Source organism: Centropristis striata, chromosome 23 (assembly GCF_030273125.1).
Source record: "Centropristis striata isolate RG_2023a ecotype Rhode Island chromosome 23, C.striata_1.0, whole genome shotgun sequence".
NCBI classification, from domain to species: Eukaryota; Metazoa; Chordata; class Actinopteri; order Perciformes; family Serranidae; genus Centropristis; species Centropristis striata.
Window position 1 is genome coordinate 30,611,096 of NC_081539.1, and position 21,705 is coordinate 30,632,800.

A 21,705-nucleotide genomic window follows, 5' to 3' on the forward strand; every position below is an offset into this window, starting at 1 on the left:
TCATTATGTTTAGATCCTCTGTTGCTCTGTTAAGTGTTCAGCAGCGAAGCTTAAAAACTCACTTATGACAACATGAGCAATTAATTAATAGCGTGCATTATCGGAGAAAAATAAAACACACATGAGCAAACCCCACTGTCCAAATCTATAACATCTAATTGGTAAAGTAGGTTCATTTTTAATTATTCTGTGGTGGCAATTGATTGGATGTAATACACATCTGGGTTCCATTAATTATTTTGTTATGGGGAATATTCAGGTATAAAGCGAGCTAAATGAGTGGTGACGGATTTTAATCAATGCCATACCCATAATGAAATGCAATCTTGCAGAGCAAGAATTGTTTTTTAAAATATTAATTTCACTTTAATGGTCCGCATTAGGCAATTCTGCCTGGCTTAATAAACTTGAAATGGAATTGAGAAAAGTCAATAAGGAATTCAATTACCTTCAAACAACACCATGGAAAGTGCTGTGCTTTCTTTCCTCTTCCACAATAGCTTTACTCCAAGTCTATTTAACAACCTCAAGGACCTCCTAACCTTTTTTTTTTTGGTCCACTCTCTTCTTACTTTATTAATAACGCAGACATAAAATTGCTTTGTGTTTGCACAGCCTCATCCTCTTCAAGCCTGTGCAGTTTTTAGTGTCCTGCCGGTTCTTTGGGAAGCTGCTGTGACAAGACAGCTACTCGTGAGAACTCGTGAGAACTCTAAATCCCTGTGGGCCAATCTGGATGAGAAGTGAAGACTTTGGTTTGTCAGAGTGTCCTTTCTACATCACCCCCACCCCAAACACACACACACACACACACACAACCGCACAGACACACAGCCGCACACTTATCAGCATGCACACTCTCCCCGTGAAGGATTTGAGGACAGCCTTTGGACATGGTCTGGCCTGGCATTTGGATGGGACCGGAGAGGACTGATGTGAATATGTATGCATGTTTATACAGAATGTATGAGGAGCATGCACACACACACTAAGCTGTCGTCGGGCCATGCGTGGAGGAGAAGTTTCATTTTTTAAAGGTGAGAGGAGAGGTGAGGCAGGGAGGCAGGCAGGGGGAGATTGGGGAAGGGGCTGGTTTTGGTTTTCTTGGCCACATGTCCATTTCTGACTCATGACATAGCATCAGACTTTACAACCAGTGTTCACTTAAACTCTAAAGCCTGATTAAAAACCACCTGGGAATAATCTGTTTTGTCCCCGTGTCTCACACAGCGTGTTTTGGGAAGTTGCCCAATAATCATCTTAGCCTTTAAATGATGAAAACAAGTGTGCCTGGTCGTCCATGTGTCCCTCGGTGTGTAAGAACTTGGCGTGGTACCACTTGGGCATTAACGAGATACTGAGTGGAAATAATTCAACATTCACAGGATATTTTTCAATTAAATTTTTGCACAAAATATTTTCCCTTTAGTTAACACCTTTTTGGGAGGCCAGAGCTTTTCGAGCATATTTACAGTATTTGGATACTTTTACTTTTTACAAATATTGTCATTCTTTTGATTCAACTACTCATATTTTCTATGAGAGTTCCAAGAAGCTTTGAGGTCAGTAGATGATTTTTTTTTTTTTTTTTTTTAAATGCAATGAGGTTTTTAAACTTTGAGACTGTGGGAATGGCCACACACACACTCAGAGACCCTCACCATCCTTACTTTAGCTGCTTAGTTTCACTGACATTTTGGATCATCAGATGGTATCATGATTATGTTATTGAACCTTATAGCTGCAATTGAGCCAACAGAGCCTAATATTCCTGTTTGACATAACTTCAGACTAAAAGAAAAAACCTTAAATAAAGGTCTGTCCTGGTGCATTTATTAGTTTTTGAATATAGGAAAGTGGGAAAAATTAACCAAATCACACTAATTATGCTATTGCAAATACTGACTGGAATTTTATAAAGGTTGTTTTTGCAATAAATTTTTTGGCTCGAGCTCTGCCTGGATATATGCATGTTTTTTGTTGCCCACTTTGGTGTTTATTTGAACCTGGTCTCACAGAAATCCGTGAAATAGCCACGGATTCGCTTAACTCAAAATCCGTGGAATAGCCACGGAATCACTCAAATTCCTGTGAAACTGACACGGATTTCGCTACAATGCAAGTTAATGACAGTCATATCCCGTGGCTATTCCATGGATATTTGTTCCTATTGGTTTGTTCCAAGTCACGTGACTTTCAAGGTCCCGACGGTCAGAACAAAAAACATGGCGGACAGTTCTCTCATTTTTAGTGAAAAAAATCAATATTTTGACTTAGTTTCTGCATAAAATTGGATTTTGATCACATTTCTAGCGAGAAATATGTGTTTGTTTTCTAAATATTCACTCAGAGAATGTACATAATCACTTTGTATGTTGGAATAGCCACGGGATATGATTAACTTGCATTGTAACGAAATCCGTGTCAGTTTCACGGAAATTTGAGTGATTCCGTGGCTATTCCACGGATTTTGAGTTAAGCGAAATCCGTGACTATTTCACGGATTCCTGTGAGACCATGTTGGTTTATTTGTATGCTAGAGTGGATCATCAGAGCCAATAATATTACAGCTCCATTACAGATGACTATACACTGTCATCATTTAACAGGTATGTTGATCATTGGGGCCAACTCATCAAAAACTTGCATTTCTCTTTAGCCCTCGTCCTGTGGGTCAGGATCAGACAGGGAAGGGGGCAATTTGCTAATCAATCTGGCCCGGGAACAGAGGATACTCCCGAAGAACAGAGCAATGAGAAAAAAGATAAAGAGAATTGAGCCAGGCTGTGAATGCACTTTGACTTGTTCAATACAATCCTACGGTTCCTGCATCACACAGCCTTCCAGGCAGCGGTAACTTGAGACATGGCACCTCTCTTCTTCCTCCCCCTCCTAAGGGGCTACTGGTTGACGAAGATAATACCAGCCGAGGCGCTTGCGGCTTATATTAAAATGACCTCCTGTGACATTATACTGCCAGAGAGGTCTTGGCACTTTAATAAAGTCTAGATGCCATTTATTTATAATGCATGGGAGAGAAGAAAAAAAAAAAACAAATGACATTCTGCATGCAGAGCCAGGCAAGTGTTATCTGGTTGAGTTGAGTCTGGATAAAGTAAATTAATACGCCCGTATCACGACAATATAGCCCCCAGCTATTGCTTATCTGTCTCCCCAAAAACCAAGGTTGGTCAACAGTTGTTGAGTGATCCGTCAAAGAAGATTGGAATCAGAAATGAACACTTGGCACCAAGTTGGGGGTTGTATGGTGAAGGTTGGCACAATAGGCAAAGCAAAGCATCAAGCATTCATATAGCTCATTTGTAACTTGTACTTACTAACTGGACCAATGTTATTTGGAATACCTGCAAGAGAAAAGAGAAAAAAACACCAATTAAGACATACAATTGGTTTTCAGAAAACAACTACAGCATTTGTCCTTGAGACAAGCAGTGTATTATTAATCCTGCCATCCTCCCTCAAGGTTGACTGAGTTCCCACCCGAATACTCGTGATTCATCTTCAGCTGTATACACTTGGAATAACACATACTGTAGTGTGCGGCATCTAAAGCTGCACTAGTCTTGATCATGATTTGAAAGTGTTGTCTGCTGCACGTTCAGCGTCACGGTTCTTTGCTTTCTTCTGCTTCCCTCCATTATTCCTGCTTTGATGTCCCTGTTGTTGCCAGAAAAAGGTCATTGTTGCCCTCTCACACAGCACAAGGTACACACCTCCCAACATCAATGAAAAACCAATTTCAGCAAACACCACGGGCTCACAGACAGACAGTCATATTTTAGTAATTTTCAAGTAAAAAAGTTTCATGCTGCTTTAAGACACTGCTCAGCACCAATTGTGGTCCCAAACTAGACAGTTTTTCTCATATGAAACTAGACGCCCATCCATTTGTACCAACATGTGATGATATCTTGTTAGGAAGGGGGTTAAATGACACAGACATGGCCAGTGGTGGTTCTTCACAGGGGCCTCCAGGGGCCACTGCCCCTGTGAAGAAGCCTTTGGCCCCTGCTGTGGCCCCTGTGTCAAATTAATAATAAAATGGTCAATTTATAACAATGAACAATGGAACAATTCAAACCTTTTTTTTTGTTCAAACAATATCTCATTGCACACAAAAGGAACCCAGAATGTTACATTGTATAATAGTTTAACTCTATGGAGTCTTATAGGGCTATTTTGTCCATTTTTTAAATCCTTTACATGTCTTTGTAAGTCATTTTGTGTCTTTTTTTGGTCATTTTGTGTCTTTTTTGGTCATTTATATGTCTTCTGTGGGTGTTTTTTTTGAGTTATTCTGTCTTTTTTGGTCATTTTGTGTCTTTTTCAAGATATTCAAAGATTTTGAATGCTTAAATATCATCTTTGCCATTTTTTCATGTGCTAATGTGCCCCTCTGATTAAACACTGGCCCCTCTTTGGCCCCCACAGTAAAATTGGTCTAGAACCGCCACTGGACATGGCCATTTTCGAAGGGGTCCCTTGACCTTGACCTCATGATATCCGGGTGAAAATGGGTTCTACGAGTCTCCCATTTACAGACATGCCCAGTTTATGCTCCTCCCATGTAGTTTGGGGCCAGAACAATGCCGTTTTTCTAATGCAGTACATATGTATTATTTTCACCTATTATATTTGAATATTTCTGCTTACTGGGGTCTCTATGACTGGAAAGCTAAGGGTTTTGAATAGATTTTTTCAATTCTTGGGTGGTAAAAATGGCAAAACCTAGCACCAAATCTGTTTCACAAAGGATATCAACCCATTCTGATACCCTAAAATCACATTTAGCCTGGACTAGAAGTTATCTAGAACTACCCTGCTCAGCACATCACTCTTTAAAACATGTTGCCATGCAAACATTAGACTGATGTCTAATGCTCACAGACACACAACATATCAGTTGCCATCAAACTCTGCCTCTGATGCCATATAGGAGGACATATCCTGCTGCCTTTCTGCCCATTCCTCGATCAAGCAGTCCCTTGTGCCAGACAGCCACTGAGCAGATAATACAGTCTGTCTCATCCCCATGGTGACCAGATCTCTCCCACACCAGGACGTTGGCTGGCTGTGGATCTGACGAGATTGAGACGTTCACAGGATTCCTGAGCGAACCATTTTACCATCTGATCTAACCGTCGACATCTTGGTTTGGGTATTAATTAGGACTAAGGCAGCTTCAGACACCATGAAGCACAGGCGGCGTCTGAAAACACTTTGCCATGTTTCTGTTTGCATCTGTGTGATTCAAAGGAATGTGAACACACTGTGTACGGTGTACTTTTTGTCTGCATTCGTTTTCAGAGGAATTTGCTTTCAGGACATCGATGCCAGCTCCACTTTTTCTAATCATCTGTTTGAACGGAGGCCCTCCCTCCCATTTGCTCTACCCCCTGCCCTCAATAAGGCAGCCGGCCCACAAAAACAAACAACTCCCTCACCATGGGAAGAGGAAGCATGCTGGGCGAAAGGAGAAATGCGCCCACGTAAACTAGAGAGGAAGAAATAAAATGAAATGGGTGCTTTCTTCCTCTCTAGCTTATGTCTCTCTCCCGTCATCCGCTTACCAGCACACCTTCGGCTGAGGAAGACGAGGAGGCAGGGAGGCATCTGTGCAGGATTTTTGGGTTGGGCCTTTCATCTAATGGAGCCGTCACGAAATATCTCCAAGTACTCAGGGGAAACATGAGGATTTCCTGAGTGTGTGCATGTGTTTGTGTACGTGGACTTTGATCAAACTCCTGTCATTCAATCACTTTCCCTCTGATCTCTGCCTGCAAGCTGTGTTTAGGAGCCAAATCTGTGACCTGTCGGAGAGCTGGAGAGTGCAGGAGGCTACGCTGACATATGGAGGAGGAGCGTAATGGATGTCAAACCTCAAGGGGCTGGGCAGATGCTAACCAGGAGACAGGAAGGACAAGAGCAAGGACAGTCACAATCACAATCACCCTATTCTAAAAAGTACAGTTTGATTTGGCAGCAATGGTTCTGAATGTCACAATATATAATGATAACAGAATAGTCTACATCAATTTACAAACACGATAAACTATTAATTAAAGGTGTGTGAAGTATAATAGCACTATAATACCAAAATAAGTTGGAATCAACTGGCTGATCCCACTCTGAAAAGTACAACTACCGTAATTTTCGGACTATAAGTCGCGCCTTTTTCTCCATTTTTCGATTCTGCGGCTTATATAACGGTGCGGCTAATCTATAGATTTTACAGGTTACAGTCCACCAACTTTAACTCTCTGGGCTCTATGACCGGTCCGCGAGGAGCGGCGGGCTCCAGCAGGAGAAGCTGGAGGCAGGTGTACGTACCAGATCGACTCGGGGTCCTTCATATACTTTTAGGCTATTTTTCACTTGTCTGTGTGTATTTGTGTCGAAAGCTACTTAGTTTGTCGGCCGTAATCAGCGGCAGACGAAGGACCCCGAGCCAATCTGGCAGGGCGCCGGAAAAGAGTGAAACAGGTAGCGCGCAAAAGTAAAAGCGAAACCGAGAGACAGAACGAGAGACAGAACGACATTACGAGAGCGAGATAGTTTGTGCAAAGGAAGTTTTCATGCACAAACCCTCATTATGGAAAACAAACGTAGAAATGCATATGATGCAGCTTTTAAGTTAAAGACAGTCAATCTGGCTGTAAAAGAAGCTTCCTCAAGCAGCCATCTCTTTCCCCACAATCCCCTCTGTGCACCAACCCTTACATATGGTAATTAAACATTAAAACACCTGCGGCTTATAGTCCAGTGCGGCTTATATATGTACACATCATTCAATTTAGCTGCTGCGACTTATACTCCGGTGCGCCTTATAGTGCGGAAAATATGGTATTTATACAATATGGCTAATTATGAAGTTACGAGATTCATGCACGTTTTTGTAATCAAGTAATATTTATGCCTCTTTGACTGTGAAGGCTACAGTCCAAAGACATGCACTCAGGTTTAATTGGTGACTCTAAATTGCCCGTAGGTGTGAATGAGAGCGAGATTGTCTGTTTCTATATGTCAGCCCTGCGATAGCCTGCGACCTGTCCAGGGTGAACCCCGCCTCTGTCAGCTGGGATCAGCTCCAGCGGATAAGCCGTAAAGGATAATGAATGAATGAATGAATGATTGTGAAAACTACAACATAGCAATCATTACAGTTGCCCCAAACGGTGTACATGGGAAAAGACAAACACAGCAAAAGAAGCTTACAGAAAGTGTTGTCTTTATTTTAGCTATTCAGTGGAAACCCACAGCCAAAAGTGTTATAAATGGATTATATATATTATTATATTATATAACAGTCATTTTAACTCTAACATAAGCTACAAAAGACCAGCTAACTAGCTACATCATGACCAAGCAACATTTCCAAGGCCAAAAGTTCATTTTTGCATCTTGCTAACCAAGCTAGCTAGCTAGCTAGAACCAGCAGTAGCTAATAACCTAACCCTTTTGTCCAAATATGGTCATTGCTTCCTTGAAAAAGCCCCCCAGCCAAATAGCCAAACTTAAGGTATTAGAACAGGAGAGCACAAACCAATGGGTGACTTTAAGGTGACTTTGTCCACTCCTTAGATACAAAACCTGGCAGTAACTATTTTAGTAAAGCATAGCAACAGCAACTAAGGGATGCAGGTGAATTATTGTTGATTTTACATAATGTGCAATACTAAAGTAAAATGTGTACCCAATTATTTTGCTATTATTTTAGATATACAGCAGAAGACAGCATTATTATGTGCCAACACATTCTTCTTTCTTATAAAGTCAAAAGTGTGAGACTGCAAGTGTTTCTTTAACTGACCTGTGAAAAAGGAGAGAGAGAGAAAAAACCCAGTAACGCAGTACTAAAACGGGCTGGTTAAGTAGCTGACAGTGCAACAATACACAGGCGCTATCTCCATCTAGTCTGGAGATAAGCAGGGGACCCACTGCATTAAATGTGGAGGGATATAAATATAAAAGCAGAGAGAAGGAGAGAGAGGTGACTCCATTTGTGTGCATCACCAAACTGTAAGTTCACCATTTGAGCAGAGCAAATATTCTCCATAAACGTATTTATACAGAGAAAATAAACACTGTGCTGCACTGTACATGAATGCTGTTTGCTTTCTAAATGTCTGAAGGACTGAAAGTGTTGAACCCATCATACCACTGTGAGAAAAGTGATGTTACAAAGGCAGTGGTGGAAAGTACATTTACTCAAGTACTGTACTTAAGTGCAATTTTGAGGTACTTTTACATTACTTGAATATTTCTATTTTATGTGACTTTATACTTCTACTCCACTACATTTTTAGGCAAATATTGTACTTTTTACTCCACTACATTTAGCTGCCAGCTTTAGTTCCTTTTCAGGTTGAGATTTAACATAAAAACTTTAAAGTCATTATACATTTTTTTAAGTTAATCCTCACAACAGTATATTAAGTCGTTAAAATCAGCCCCATCTTTAAAAAATGAAAGCATGACTTGCATAAATGCATCAATACAAATAAGCTAATAATATATTAGATCAGCTATTCTCAACCTTTTTGAGTCGCGACCCCCAATTTAACATGCATGTTGTCCGGGACCCCCGCTCACTGAACAGAATCTCACACGCACAGTTCAGATCATACAAACTCAGTTGATACAACAAATTTTGGACAAATAATGAAGCACAAAATGACCCAAAAAAGAAACAAAATAACCAAAAAAAGACACAAAATGTCTAAAAAATGATCAAAATAAGACACAAAATGATCAAAATAAGACACAAAATGACCAGAAAAGACACAAAATGACCAAAAAGACACAAAATGTAAAAAAAAGACACAAAATGACCAAAAAAGACACAAAATGACCCAAAAAAGACACAAATTGACCACAAAATGATCAAAATAAGACACAAAATGATCAAAATAAGACACAAAATGACCAAAAAAGACACAAAATGACCAAAAAAAGACACAAAATGTAAAAAAAAAGACACAAAATGACCAAAAAAAGACACAAAATGACCAAAAAACACATTGACACATGAACACTTTAACACAGTGGAGACAGAGCTGACTTCCAAAATGATTTGGCGACCCCCAGAAATCATCTTGCGACCCCAATTGGGGTCGGGACCCCAAGGTTGAGAATAGCTGTATTAGATAATACATAACAATGAGTGGGGCCGTTCTGCATAACGAGTACTTTTACTTTTGATACTTTAAATACATTTTGATGCTGATACTTTTGTACTTTTACTTCAGTAAGTTCTGAATGCAGGATTTTTACTTGTAGTGGAGTAATTTCACAGTGTGGTATTAGTACTTTTACTGCAGTAAAGGATCTGAATACTTTTCCCACCACTGTACAAAGGAGAAATGACTACTCATTTGACAAATGACCCTTTTGTCAAACGGTCTGGTTCAAGGCCAAATAACCTTTTCTTCCAGGTCACGGTGTGGAACACCAGTCAGTGCAATTATTTGATGCTTTATGAACAACCTGTGGGGTTCCAGCAGATGTCCAGGATCCCATGTCGGGTCATTCGATTAATTTTCAATCACCGTCATTTCCAATCCCCTTCACCTGCCTGGCCCCGCCATTATGGGCCACGGCTGCAATCTAATTTTGTCCTATCACACAGGAAGAGCATTAGGAGCTGCTTATGTTGACGGTGTGCTCCATTGATTTTTACGAGTTGTGCTGGGATCATAGTTTGCGAGCTGCTGGGTGGTGAACATGATCTCCGAGGGGGGTGTGCGATTCACCGAACATGATCTGTGCACGTGAGGCTTCAGTGCATGTGACACAACACACACTGTAAAAAATGTCTGTGGATTTTATGGTGAAAAACTGCTAAACCATGACAGTAAAAGACCGTAAATTGATAAATGGGTTAATTCAGTTTCAGTAACAATGAAACACCGTAAATGTATATATCAGCCAAAATAGTATTTTTTACATTTTTATTTTTTTTAATACATTACTACCACTGTAAAATACACTGGCACCGTGATTGTAGCAAAAATATACTGTAATATATATTTACAAGCCATCATTTTTGCATTTAATTTTTGTAAAAATACTTTTTCTCACTGTTAAATATACTAAATACCACATCTCTAACAGAAATATACTGTAATATTTAATGGTAAAATCTTTAATTCATGCGGCATTTATAAAGTATTTTCTTGTCAATTATATGGCAGAACAGCGTTTCTTTTGATGGAAAAACTTTTTATTTATTATGATAAAATATGGAATAAAATGGCAATCTTAAACGGGAAATCAATAGTGATAATATCATTTTACCGTAATGTTACAAAAAGTTGCACCGTATTTATTACGGTAAAGTTCTGGCAACCACAGCTGCCAGGTTTTTACCGTAAAAAAACTTATGCTTATGTCACAATAAAGTCGAGACCAGCATCACTCTTTGCTTAGCTTGTCTTTCACTGGCATTTTTTACTTGCATATTTATATATGTATATAAAACTTTACCCTGACTGAGGTCTGAATGCATCTTTAATTGGAAGAGTTACTAAAAAGTTGGCAATCTGCAAAGGGATTTGAATTTTTTTGATAAATAATGAATCCATTGCTGTGCATTTGGCAAATTTAATTTTTTATTAGTCTGTTTCAAAAATAGTATTTTTTACATTTTTATTTTTTTTAATACATTACTACCACTGTAAAATACACTGGCACCGTGATTGTAGCAAAAATATACTGTAATATATATTTACAAGCCATCATTTTTGCATTTAATTTTTGTAAAAATACTTTTTCTCACTGTTAAATATACTAAATACCACATCTCTAACAGAAATATACTGTAATATTTAATGGTAAAATCTTTAATTCATGCGGCATTTATAAAGTATTTTCTTGTCAATTATATGGCAGAATAGCGTTTCTTTTGATGGAAAAACTTTTTATTTATTATGATAAAATATGGAATAAAATGGCAATCTTAAACGGGAAATCAATAGTGATAATATCATTTTACCGTAATATTACAAAAAGTTGCACCGTATTTATTACGGTAAAGTTCTGTCAACCACAGCTGCTGGTTTTTTACCGTAAAAACAACAGGGTTTTTTTTTACAGTGCACAAACGTGGGCATTAAAATACAGTAGAGAGCCTGAGTCATGGCGGGCATCAGCCCATTTATAATAATAAGTCTCACACATCACAGAGCCGTGTGGTTGATGTTCATCCTCCACTGGTTCAGTTCCAGTTACGCTGTCATCCATCCAACACCATCACTGTAACCTTGCTAATGGATTATCAGAAACCAATAATAAAATGTTCTCCCATGGCTCTATGGGCTTTAAATCTTTGGCACACATCCTGTTTTTCCTCACTGAACAAGCTATTTCTATCATATATTCATCCTCAATGTGTCACATGGACAAAAAGAGGACATGAAATTTGCAATATAAGATTCTACTGAGCAAATCCAGTTGTTGGCGTGGAAGTCAGATTGTGGGTAGGCGTCATTACATTGTTTCTGTCAGTATCTATTCCGCTGCTTTGACCTTCAATGTGTCTCACCTGTTTGCCTTGGCGCTACCTGGACGACTCTGGAAAGAAGCTTATCTGCTGAATTTCCACCCCAGGCAAAGTTGGTAATTACTTTCCCTGGCTGCCATCATTTTATAGCAATCCATCATCATCTGGAGCTCTTTGGCTATATAGAGCCCAGTGATGGTGACAGGCATCGCTAACTGGTTAGCAGCGGAAAGGCTGCCAAAACACAAGCACACAGCATGCAACTTGATTGAATTCCTCAGGAGCAAAATTACGGCTTGCCTCGCTGGAGTGCCCGGCTCGCTCGTTCCCACTCGATGTGTAGATCTGAATTGAAGGTGGCAAGTCTTAAAGTGCCCAGGAGCCAAGTTGGAAGAAGAACAGTTTAAGATTTCAGGGAAGGAATGAGGTGTACGTCGGTGGCGGTAGCTATGGGGGAAGGAATAAAAAAAAAAAAAAAAAAATCTGGAGATGGAAGAAACAAATATTTGAAAGAAAGATTACCGTCACAGCTGCACAGAGCCGAGATGTGGAAAAGACAGAGTAAACAAGCTCGGTCTCTGGGGTGGTTGGGGGTGTTGTGGGGGAGAGAGAGAGAAAAAAAACGCGAGCATGAAACAAAACCGAGAGATGGAGCGAGAACAGGCGGAGGCAGAAGAAGAAGTAGAAGAAGAAGAAGAAGAAGAAGGTGGTGGGGAAGAAGGGCAGAAAGAGCAACAGAATGAGAGGATGCAAAACAACAGGCGATGAGTTTTACAGAGAAAAAAGAACACGAATGGGGGTAAAATGAGAATTCAAATAGCTGTGGATGAAGGAATAAAAGCGTAAATGAGTGGGTGTTGAGAGGGAGACGATGGAAGTGGAGCTATGTGCAGAAAATGTGTTTATGTGTGTAGTTGCATAAACACATGGCACTAAATGAATACACAGAAGAGCTGCGAGCCTGATGAAAAAACTCATATTCTACTCAGAGCCGTCTGGCTCACAAGCCTCACTCTATTTAGATTTTAAGAGCAAGGACACTCAAATTAAAAAAAGTCAAGAAATAGGATGGTATGGGAAAGAAAAACATTAATTTTGCTGAAACTCTAAATGGAAGACGTGTAATGTGATTACATGAGTGCTTCATTAGTGCTTCATTAGTAAAGTAATGTGATTACATGAGTGGACCACATAGAACACATTTCTGATGTTTAAGCCTCCTCAAATTGACCCAATATGTTTTGACTATTCCTTCTTTCCTCCCTCCTCCTGCCTTCCTCTCTTCTTTCCTCCTTCCTTATTTCCTTCCCTCGCCCCTCCTTTCTTTCTTTCCTTCCTTTCCTCCCTCCTTCCCTTCTTTTCTTTCCTCCTTTCCTTTCTCTCTTCTTTCCTTCCTCCTGATTTCCTCTCCTTTCCTCCTTCCTTCCTTCCTTCTTCCATCCCTCCCGCCTCCATCCCTTCCTCTATCCTCCTTCCTTCTTCCCTTCCCTCGCCCCCCTTTCCTTCCCTCCTTTCTTTCCTTCCTCCTTCCTTTCTGCCCTCTTTCCTTCCTGCCTCCCTCCTTTTCATCTTTTATTTTTTCCTTCCTTTCTTCTCCTCCTCCCCTTTCTTTCCTCCATCCTCCTTCCTTTCTCTCTCCTTTCCATTCTTTCTCCTTTTCCTCCTCTCTTCTTTCCTTCCTCCATCCTTCTTTCTTTCCTACTTTCTTCCCTCCATCCTTTTTTACTTCCCTTTGCCTCCTTCCCTCTTCTTCCTTCCTTGACCCGAGGAAAACAGGAGGGTTAAAAAAAAAAATATATATACTACCCCTAAATGTCTAAGATCTGTGATATGACATATATATGTTACAATGGGCTTTTATGGCATTTATGTTTATAATATTTTAAAATAAAATAAAAACTAGACACATTTCCTGCTTACAGAGACACAAATTTGCCTTTTTCTTTTGCATCTCCACAACATTTATCAAAATTGTGACTTTAATTTGTTCAAGAAATATGGTCAGAACAAGTGAATGAGTTAAGGTGAAGCATAAAGCTGAATATGGGAGATTCTAGAAGACTTAAAATGTTTGTTACACCCGTGTCACCGTGGGTTCTTATGGGTTAATTAGTGCTTCATTAGTAAAGTAATGTGATTACACTAGTTAGTAATGTGCTACCCGGGGCTCATTAAACCATTTTAATGCCCCTAATAAATATTTAAACACATTTTTAAAGGCAGATTGCTGTGTTCCAATCTGAATCTCAGAGACCCATATACAGCAATGGTTATTTGTCTTCACACACAAAGGAATAAGATTTATTCTACAGTGGCATTATCAGTTCCTGAGGGATTTGGTGGAGTCATTGAAATATGTATAGAATCCTACTTCCCCATGCACAAGAGGGAATATTAATCAGGAAAGTATAAATTGGTGTGTATAGAGTATATCTGTGCAAATGAGTGTGTGTGTGTGTGTGTGTTTGGTTACATTTCCATGATCAGCACCTCCCAGTTGGACTGATAATAAGGCTGTAGCATCTGGTAGCTCCACATTATGTACACTAATTAGAGAACAATGGAAGAAAAATGCTTTTAGCACGTCATATGAAATAATATTTGTTATTATTGTGACTGTCACCTCCAGATACACTGTAAAAAAATTGTTTTTTACGGTAAAAAACCAGCAGCTGTGGTTGCCAGAACGTTACCATAATAAATAAGGTGCAACTTTTTTCTAATATTACGGTAAAAAGATGTTGAGACTGTTGATTTCACGTTTAAGATTGCATTTATTCAATTTTTTACCGTATAAATAAAAGGTTTTTCCATCAAAAGATTTGACATATAATTGACAAGAAAATACTTTATAAATGCCGCATAAATTAAAGATTTTACCATTAAATATTACAGTATATTTCTGTTAGAGATATGGTGTTTAGTACATTTAACAGTGAGAAAAAGTATTTTTACAAAAAATAAATGCAAAAATTATAGTGAAGGCTTGTATATATATTACAATATATTTTGTTACAAACAAGGTGCCAGTGTATTTTACAGTGGAGTTATGTATTTTAAAAAAAAACAGTTTTGGCTGATATATATATTTACAGTGTTTCATTGTTACTGAAACTGAATTAACTCATTTATCATTTTACGGTATTTTACTGTCATGGTTTAGCAGTTTTTCACGGTAAAATCTACAGACATTTTTTAAAGTGTAGCTAGAACCAGCAGTAGCTAATAAAAAAATTAAGCTAATTAAGATTGCATTTATTCAATTTTTTACCGTATAAATAAAAGGTTTTTCCATCAAAAGATTTGACATATAATTGACAAGAAAATACTTTATAAATGCCACATAAATTAAAGATTTTACCATTAAATATTACAGTATATTTCTGTAAGAGATATGGTGTTTAGTACATTTTACAGTGAGAAAAAGTATTTTTACAAAAAATAAATGCAAAAATTACAGTGATGCTTTTTGTTACAAACACGGTGCCAATGTATTTTACAGTAATAGAGTAATGTTTTTTAATTTTTTATTTAAAACCTGTAAAAATACTGTTCTGGCTGATATATACATTTACAGTGTTTAATTGTTACTGAAACTGAATGAACTCATTTATCATTTTACGGTCTTTTACTGTCATGGTTTAGCAGTTTTTCACCGTAAAATCTACAGACATTTTTTACAGTGTATGACAACACTTATTTTCATTTTAATCCGGGACCAAGAGCTGCAGTGAGACGGTGAGAGGGCTAATGTGGATCTTTTCTGCAGGCAGAGGATGAATCATTACAGTGAAATCCAGTGCATGTCCACGCCTCTTACTGCTTTGATCAAAGGAGATCCGTAAACTCTGAGGCTGGCTTCCGCTAAATCCGAACAAGTGTTTCCTAATCCTGTCCTGACAAGGAAATCGACTCATTTTATCAAGCTGCAGACGGAACAAATGAACACCTCATTTCTAAAAAGTTTCTGAAATAATTATTGAAATATTTTGTTGTTGTTTTAATGAATACACTTATTTGCAAAATGAAAAAAAAAAGCTTATTTTTCGAGACAATGCGATTTGTTCAACTAGATCAGAGGTGTCAAACTCTGGCCCACGGGCCAAATTTGGCCCGCAGTATAATTATATTTGGCTCAGAAAGGCAATACCAAATTATTATTATTATTATTATTATTACACAGTAGATCAGTGTGTAGCAAACTGAGCAACAATTAAAGTTGTCTTTATGCACTTTTTCTTGCTAGTCCAAGGCTTGAATGGCTGCACATTCATTGAAGGATATTATTATTAATCATTTGGTTTATTATTGTTATTTTATTCTCACATTTATTTTTAGCCTGTGTAAAAAGATTACTGTTAAATTTAAATTTAAAGAAGGCCGCATATAAAATAAAGGGACATACGATTTTTATTTACATTTTATTTAAGAAATGAATGCCATTGATGTGTTTGTTTGTTTTATTTGATATTCGATTTTGCATGTTTGCAATATTAAGTTATATCAAGCTTTGCTTGTTCCATTTCGTTTGAACTTGTTAAGGTCAATTTTTTCAATAAATATCAATGTTGACCCACGACTTTGTCCAAGATTTAAATTTTGGCCCACTGTGTATTTGAGTTTGACACCCTTGAACTAGATGGATACATTGTGACTGAATTACCTTTTAGTGTCTAAATACTGGAACCAGAAACAGTCCATTTGTGCATAATCATCAGAAAAGGTAGTCTTAATGATGATCCATCATCCAACTCATCTCTTCAACCTTGGATGCACAGCTCTTATGTCACTTAAAATGACTATGTACATGCTTATGTCACAATAAAGTCGAGACCAGCATCACTCTTAGCTTAGCTTGTCTTTCACTGGCATTTTTTACTTGCATATTTATATATATACACTACCGGTCAAAAGTTTTAGAACATCCCAATTTTTCCAGTTTTTTATTGAAATTCAAGCAGTTCAAGTCAAATGAACAGCTTGAAAGGGTCCAAAGGTAAGTGGTGAACTGCCAGAGGTAAATAAAAAAAGGTAAGCTTAACCAAAACTGGAAAATAATGTACATTTCAGAATTATACAAGTAGGCCTTTTTCAGGGAACAAGAAATGGGTTAACAACTTAACTCTATGGAGTCTTGGGCTATTTTGTCCATTTTTGAATTCTTTTCATGTCTTTGTAAGTCATTTTGTGTCTTTTGGTGTCTTTTTTTGTCATTTTGTGTCTTTTTTTGGTCATTCTGTGTCTTTTTTTAGTCCTTTAGTCCAACATAAAATGTGATTTTGAATCTTTTTTTTACTTTCAAAACACTATCATGCTCAATAAAGAATTTTAAATGTTGCAAATGTGCATTAATTTCAGAGTACACTGAGACATTAAACTGCATAATTTTCAATTAAATTCTGGAAAAGTTGGTGTGTTCTAAAACTTTTGACCAGTAGTGTATATAAAACTTTACCCTGACTGAGGTCTGAATGCATCTTTAATTGGAAGAGTTACTAAAAAGTTGGCAATCTGCAAAGGGATTTGAAGGGATTTTTTTGATAAATAATGAATCCATTGCTGTGCATTTGGAAAATTTAATTTTTTATTAGTCTGTTTCAACAGGGGGATCTCCGGGTCTGAAAAGTGAAGGCAATTAAACCTGTCTTCAACGTGCATTATTTCTTATAGCCAGCAGGGGACGACTCTACTGGTTAGAAAAAGAAGTCAGATTTTGTAGAAGTCTATGAGAAAATACCATACTTCTTATTTGAATTATTACTTCAGTAAACCTACACATCTTATTCAGCGTTGGGTTGTACTATAAGACACTAAGGAGTCGGCTGATCATTTTCTTTCTGTAGGTACCTTTTATTTTAAGCTTGTTTTATGCTAGCCAAACTTTCCTGTTTTTGTGCATTTTTTAAAGCTTATTTTTTAAGTGTAAAGAGTGGTAGTATTGTCATTCTAGGCAAGAAAACCATTTGGCATATTTTCCAAAATGCAAATGCTGCAAATGCAACTATGTTTTAGAATAGTAAGTTTTACAATATTCAGACTTTCTTTTTAAAGTCCCATTTGATTGTTTGTCTGTTAATTAGCAGGATATCTAATAAGTAGCTACATGACAGATTTCAATAAAATGACATAGCCTATGAGCTGAACTACACTCAAAAAAGCAAACTGGGTGTCTGCTACCTTCTCCTTAGTCTAACATGTAGCTTCTACTAAATAAAATGATGTTTTGTGGTTGAACAGTTTTAAACATGTAGTTTTAGCATAAAATGCAACACTTTAAAATGTACTAGAATACTTTATGTGAAAACAACCTAATTAAATTGCTGAATATATACTCTTTAAAAATGATTTATTTCCTGAATAATTACTATTATGTTCATTTTCATATGATAAAGGTAATCTTTTAGGCTAAACCACTTCAACCTAACTTTTGTTGGCTCAGCACAATTAATTCATGTCCTGCACTATTTTAAAAAGTAGTTGTAACAACCCTATTAAATAAAGTAACTCTTAATAATGTCATACACGTTTAAATGGCCCAAGGAAATTACGTTAGTATGTTACAATTACTCTTACAAATCTAGTTAGACTGACCCCTGGTAATTAATTAACAGTAACGCAAACACATCATGTTGACCCGACATATTTACATTTTGTTCACTCAACTAAACTGTTTCTCGCTAAATTAAAGCATTTTATTCAGGTGGAAATTATTTCTATAATTTTATTTCGTTCTGGGAACAAGTTATTTTTTTGAGTGCAATCAGGACTTTTTATGGTTAGAACCAACATGTGACCATTCATACAGTGTGAGCACATCTGAGTAACTCTGGGCAGAGTTTTTAGTGATCCCATAGACATTCAGCACTAAAGCTCAGCTTATCTGTTCTTCCGACATACTACACCCATTTGCAGACACATACAGGGTGCAAAAAAAGTACAATTCTCCAAATCCACTTATCAGTTTAAAGTTAATTTAAGGGTTTTTCCTTTAAAATTACATTCAGGATACATTTTTACTATTTGAAATCAACTTTTCAAAGGCCACCCATTACTGCCCTCATTCACCGCCGGCTCCTATCTCCCTCACTATCCTCAGCCCTACAGTGAAATGAACTGCCATGGTTAATTCTCAAACTGATCCCTCTCCTTCTGTCTCCACAGAGGGAGAAAGTGAGAACGAGTGAGGCTGAGAGACGGGTGGGATGGTGTGGAGGGGGGTGGGAGACATAGATGGAGAGAAGGAAAGCGAGAGAGACAGAGCCACCCCAGAAGGCTGAGTTAGCTGTGACAGAGAGTGATGCCCACTTCCCCTCCTTCTATCTCCGCCATCCTTTTCTCTCTATCACTTTTTAAATCCTGTTCTTCTTCTTCGTGCCATTGTACAACGAAATATCACTCCCTCCCTCCCGTGCTTCACACCCCATCCGGATGATGATTCATCGATCTCCTTATCGCATCAGACGACTTGATGGGCATAGTAAAAAGAAATTAAATCTTAATTAAATTTTCATCTTTGACAAATTTGTCTCCGAAGAGCTGCCATATGCTCACTGGGTTTGGGGGAAAACATTGAGAGAGAAAGAGACTTCTGGAATTAGACTTGAATGGGCTTGAGAACTACAAAACAGCACAAGGTGCATTTTTCTGTCAGCCTTGTGCATTTTTTTTTTTCAATTCAGGAGGGATAGCCTTGCATTTCTATAGATTTTTCACTGCGTTATTACATTATGGATTTTTTCCCCTCCAAGACAAAGTATAATAATGCACTTTATACTATGACTGTTTTTCATCACTTGCAGGGCATAAGGAGTGTGTGTCCTTGTGCAGTAGTTATGAATGTGTGTGAATGCTTTGAGGAGTGGAGGTCTGGATGAGCACCTGTGTGTGTGTGTGTATGTGTGTGTCACCTTTTTTAATAATGTGCTGTCAATCTGGACTCTGGGAATGGCCATTTCACTAACCCTCCCTAAGTCTCATAACACGGATCCTCCGGGAGGGAGAATAAGTCATCAGCCGCTGGCCGAGAGTCCTCGAGCAGCGCAGGGGAAGGCAGAAATCACAGCGGATGCAATAAGCGGACAGGGCGGGATAAAACTTTGGGCTTTCAAATGAATGCCAGCACACCTGAACTTATAGAACTGCTGCTCTTCTCCTGATGCTTTAGCTGATTTATGGCAGGAGAACTGGAGGAAATAAACAAGAACAGGATTGATGTTTAAATGCTAAATGTGAAGGGTATATCTGCAACCATGTCCATCCATCCATCCATCCATCCATCCATCCATCCATCCATCCACCATCCATCCATGAAGCCAAACATCCATCAAAACATTCATATATCCATGCATCCATCCATCCATCCATCCATCCATGCACCCATCCATCCATCCATCCATCCATCCATCCATCCATTCAACCATCCATCCATCCATCCATCCAGGAAGCCAAACATCCATCAAAACATTCATATATCCATGCATCCATCCATCCATCCATCCATCCATGCACCCATCCATCCATCCATCCATCCATCCATCCATCCATCATCCATCCATCCATGAAGCCAAACATCCATCAAAACATTTATATATCCATGCACCCATCCATCCATCCATCCATCCATGCATGCATCCATCCATCCATCCAACCATCCACCCATGAAGCCAAACATCCATCAAAACATTCATATATCCATGCATCCATCTATCCATCCATCCAACCATCCATCCATGAAGCCAAACATCCATCAAAACATTCATATATCCATCCATCCATCCATCCATGCACCCATCCATTTATCCATCCATCCATCCATCCATCCATCCAATCATCCATCCATCCATCCATCCATGAAGCCAAACGTCCATCAAAACATTCATATATCCATGCACCCATCCATCCATCCATCCATCCATCCATCCATTCATGCACCCATCCATCCATCCATCCATCCATCCATCCATGCACCCATCAATCCATCCATCCATGTACCCATCCATCCATCCATGCACCCATCCATCCATCCATCCATCCATCCATGAAGCCAAACATCCATCAAAACATTCATATATCCATGCACCCATCCATCCATCCATCCATCCATCCATGCACCCATCCATCCATCCATCCATCCACCCATCCATCCATCCATCCATTCATCCATCCATGAAGCCAAACATCCATCAAAACATTCATATATCCATGCACCCATCCATCCATCCATCCATCCATCCACCCACGCAACCATCCATCCATCCATGCACCCATCCATCCATCCATGAAGCCAAACATCCATCAAAACATTCATATATCCATGCACCCATCCATCCATCCATCCATCCATCCATCCATCCATGAAGCCAAACATCCATCAAAACATTCATATATCCATCCATCCATCCATCCATAGCTTTTCTACCCCTAGCGTTTTTAAAAACTCCACCTGAGGACCTGGCTCGTAGCTCAGCTGCTCACCTCAGCGCCACTAGAGCGCGGTACATGGGGAGTACTGTGTGACACTGTGTCCTTGTTTTGTTCGTACCCCAGGAAGAGCAGCTGTTACCTTTTCTGTGGGAGATCCAAATAAATAACAAACAAGCCAGTTTGGTATGTGAGAAGAGAGAGAACTGAGATATTATAATATATTCCAAATTTTGCATGACTTCTAAAAAGCTTTGCATTCCTCCTTCTACTCAAGGAAAGTTTATCTGAACAGCCCATTTTACAAAGGGACGGCCTCATGAGGGAACATTTTTATATTCTTATTTGAAATCGTACTAATCGAGTGCTGCAAGTCAGATTCAGCACTCTCTCTCAACTGATGAAAGCCAACTGTTTAAGAGTAGGTGCAAATTCAGGAGATTTGATCATTAGCATAAACGCCCCTCTGCTGCTACATAAGGGTTCCAGTCGGCTTCTGACAACTTCCATTCACAAAAATGTCATAAAAGAGTTGCAAAGAAGAATATCACACTGCAGAGGTTCAAGTCTAAAATCAGCAGATAAAAGTGGAACATATTTAGCAGTGTCGAGCCGAATACTTGGATCAAGCAAGTATCTAGTATGGATAATGTACTTTTGGGGAGTATAATATAAGTTACATGTGTTTACATGTGTATTTTCATTGTGATATGTTTGGAAGAGATTGATTAATACAGTTTTGAGAAGATATACACTTAAATAAA

The 21,705-nt window shown here is 38.5% G+C and overlaps 1 protein-coding gene across 6 annotated transcripts in view; it reads right to left on the minus strand.

Moving 5' to 3' along the window:
• The window catches only part of ntng1a (netrin g1a), a 204,991-nt gene that overhangs the window by 37,306 nt on the left and 145,980 nt on the right, over positions 1–21,705 (minus strand). For all 6 annotated transcript variants that reach the window (XM_059327481.1, XM_059327483.1, XM_059327477.1 and 3 more), the window contains exon 5: positions 3,339–3,365. In XM_059327481.1, the coding sequence (XP_059183464.1) occupies positions 3,339–3,365 (27 nt within the window). The remainder of the gene's footprint in view (positions 1–3,338; positions 3,366–21,705) is intronic.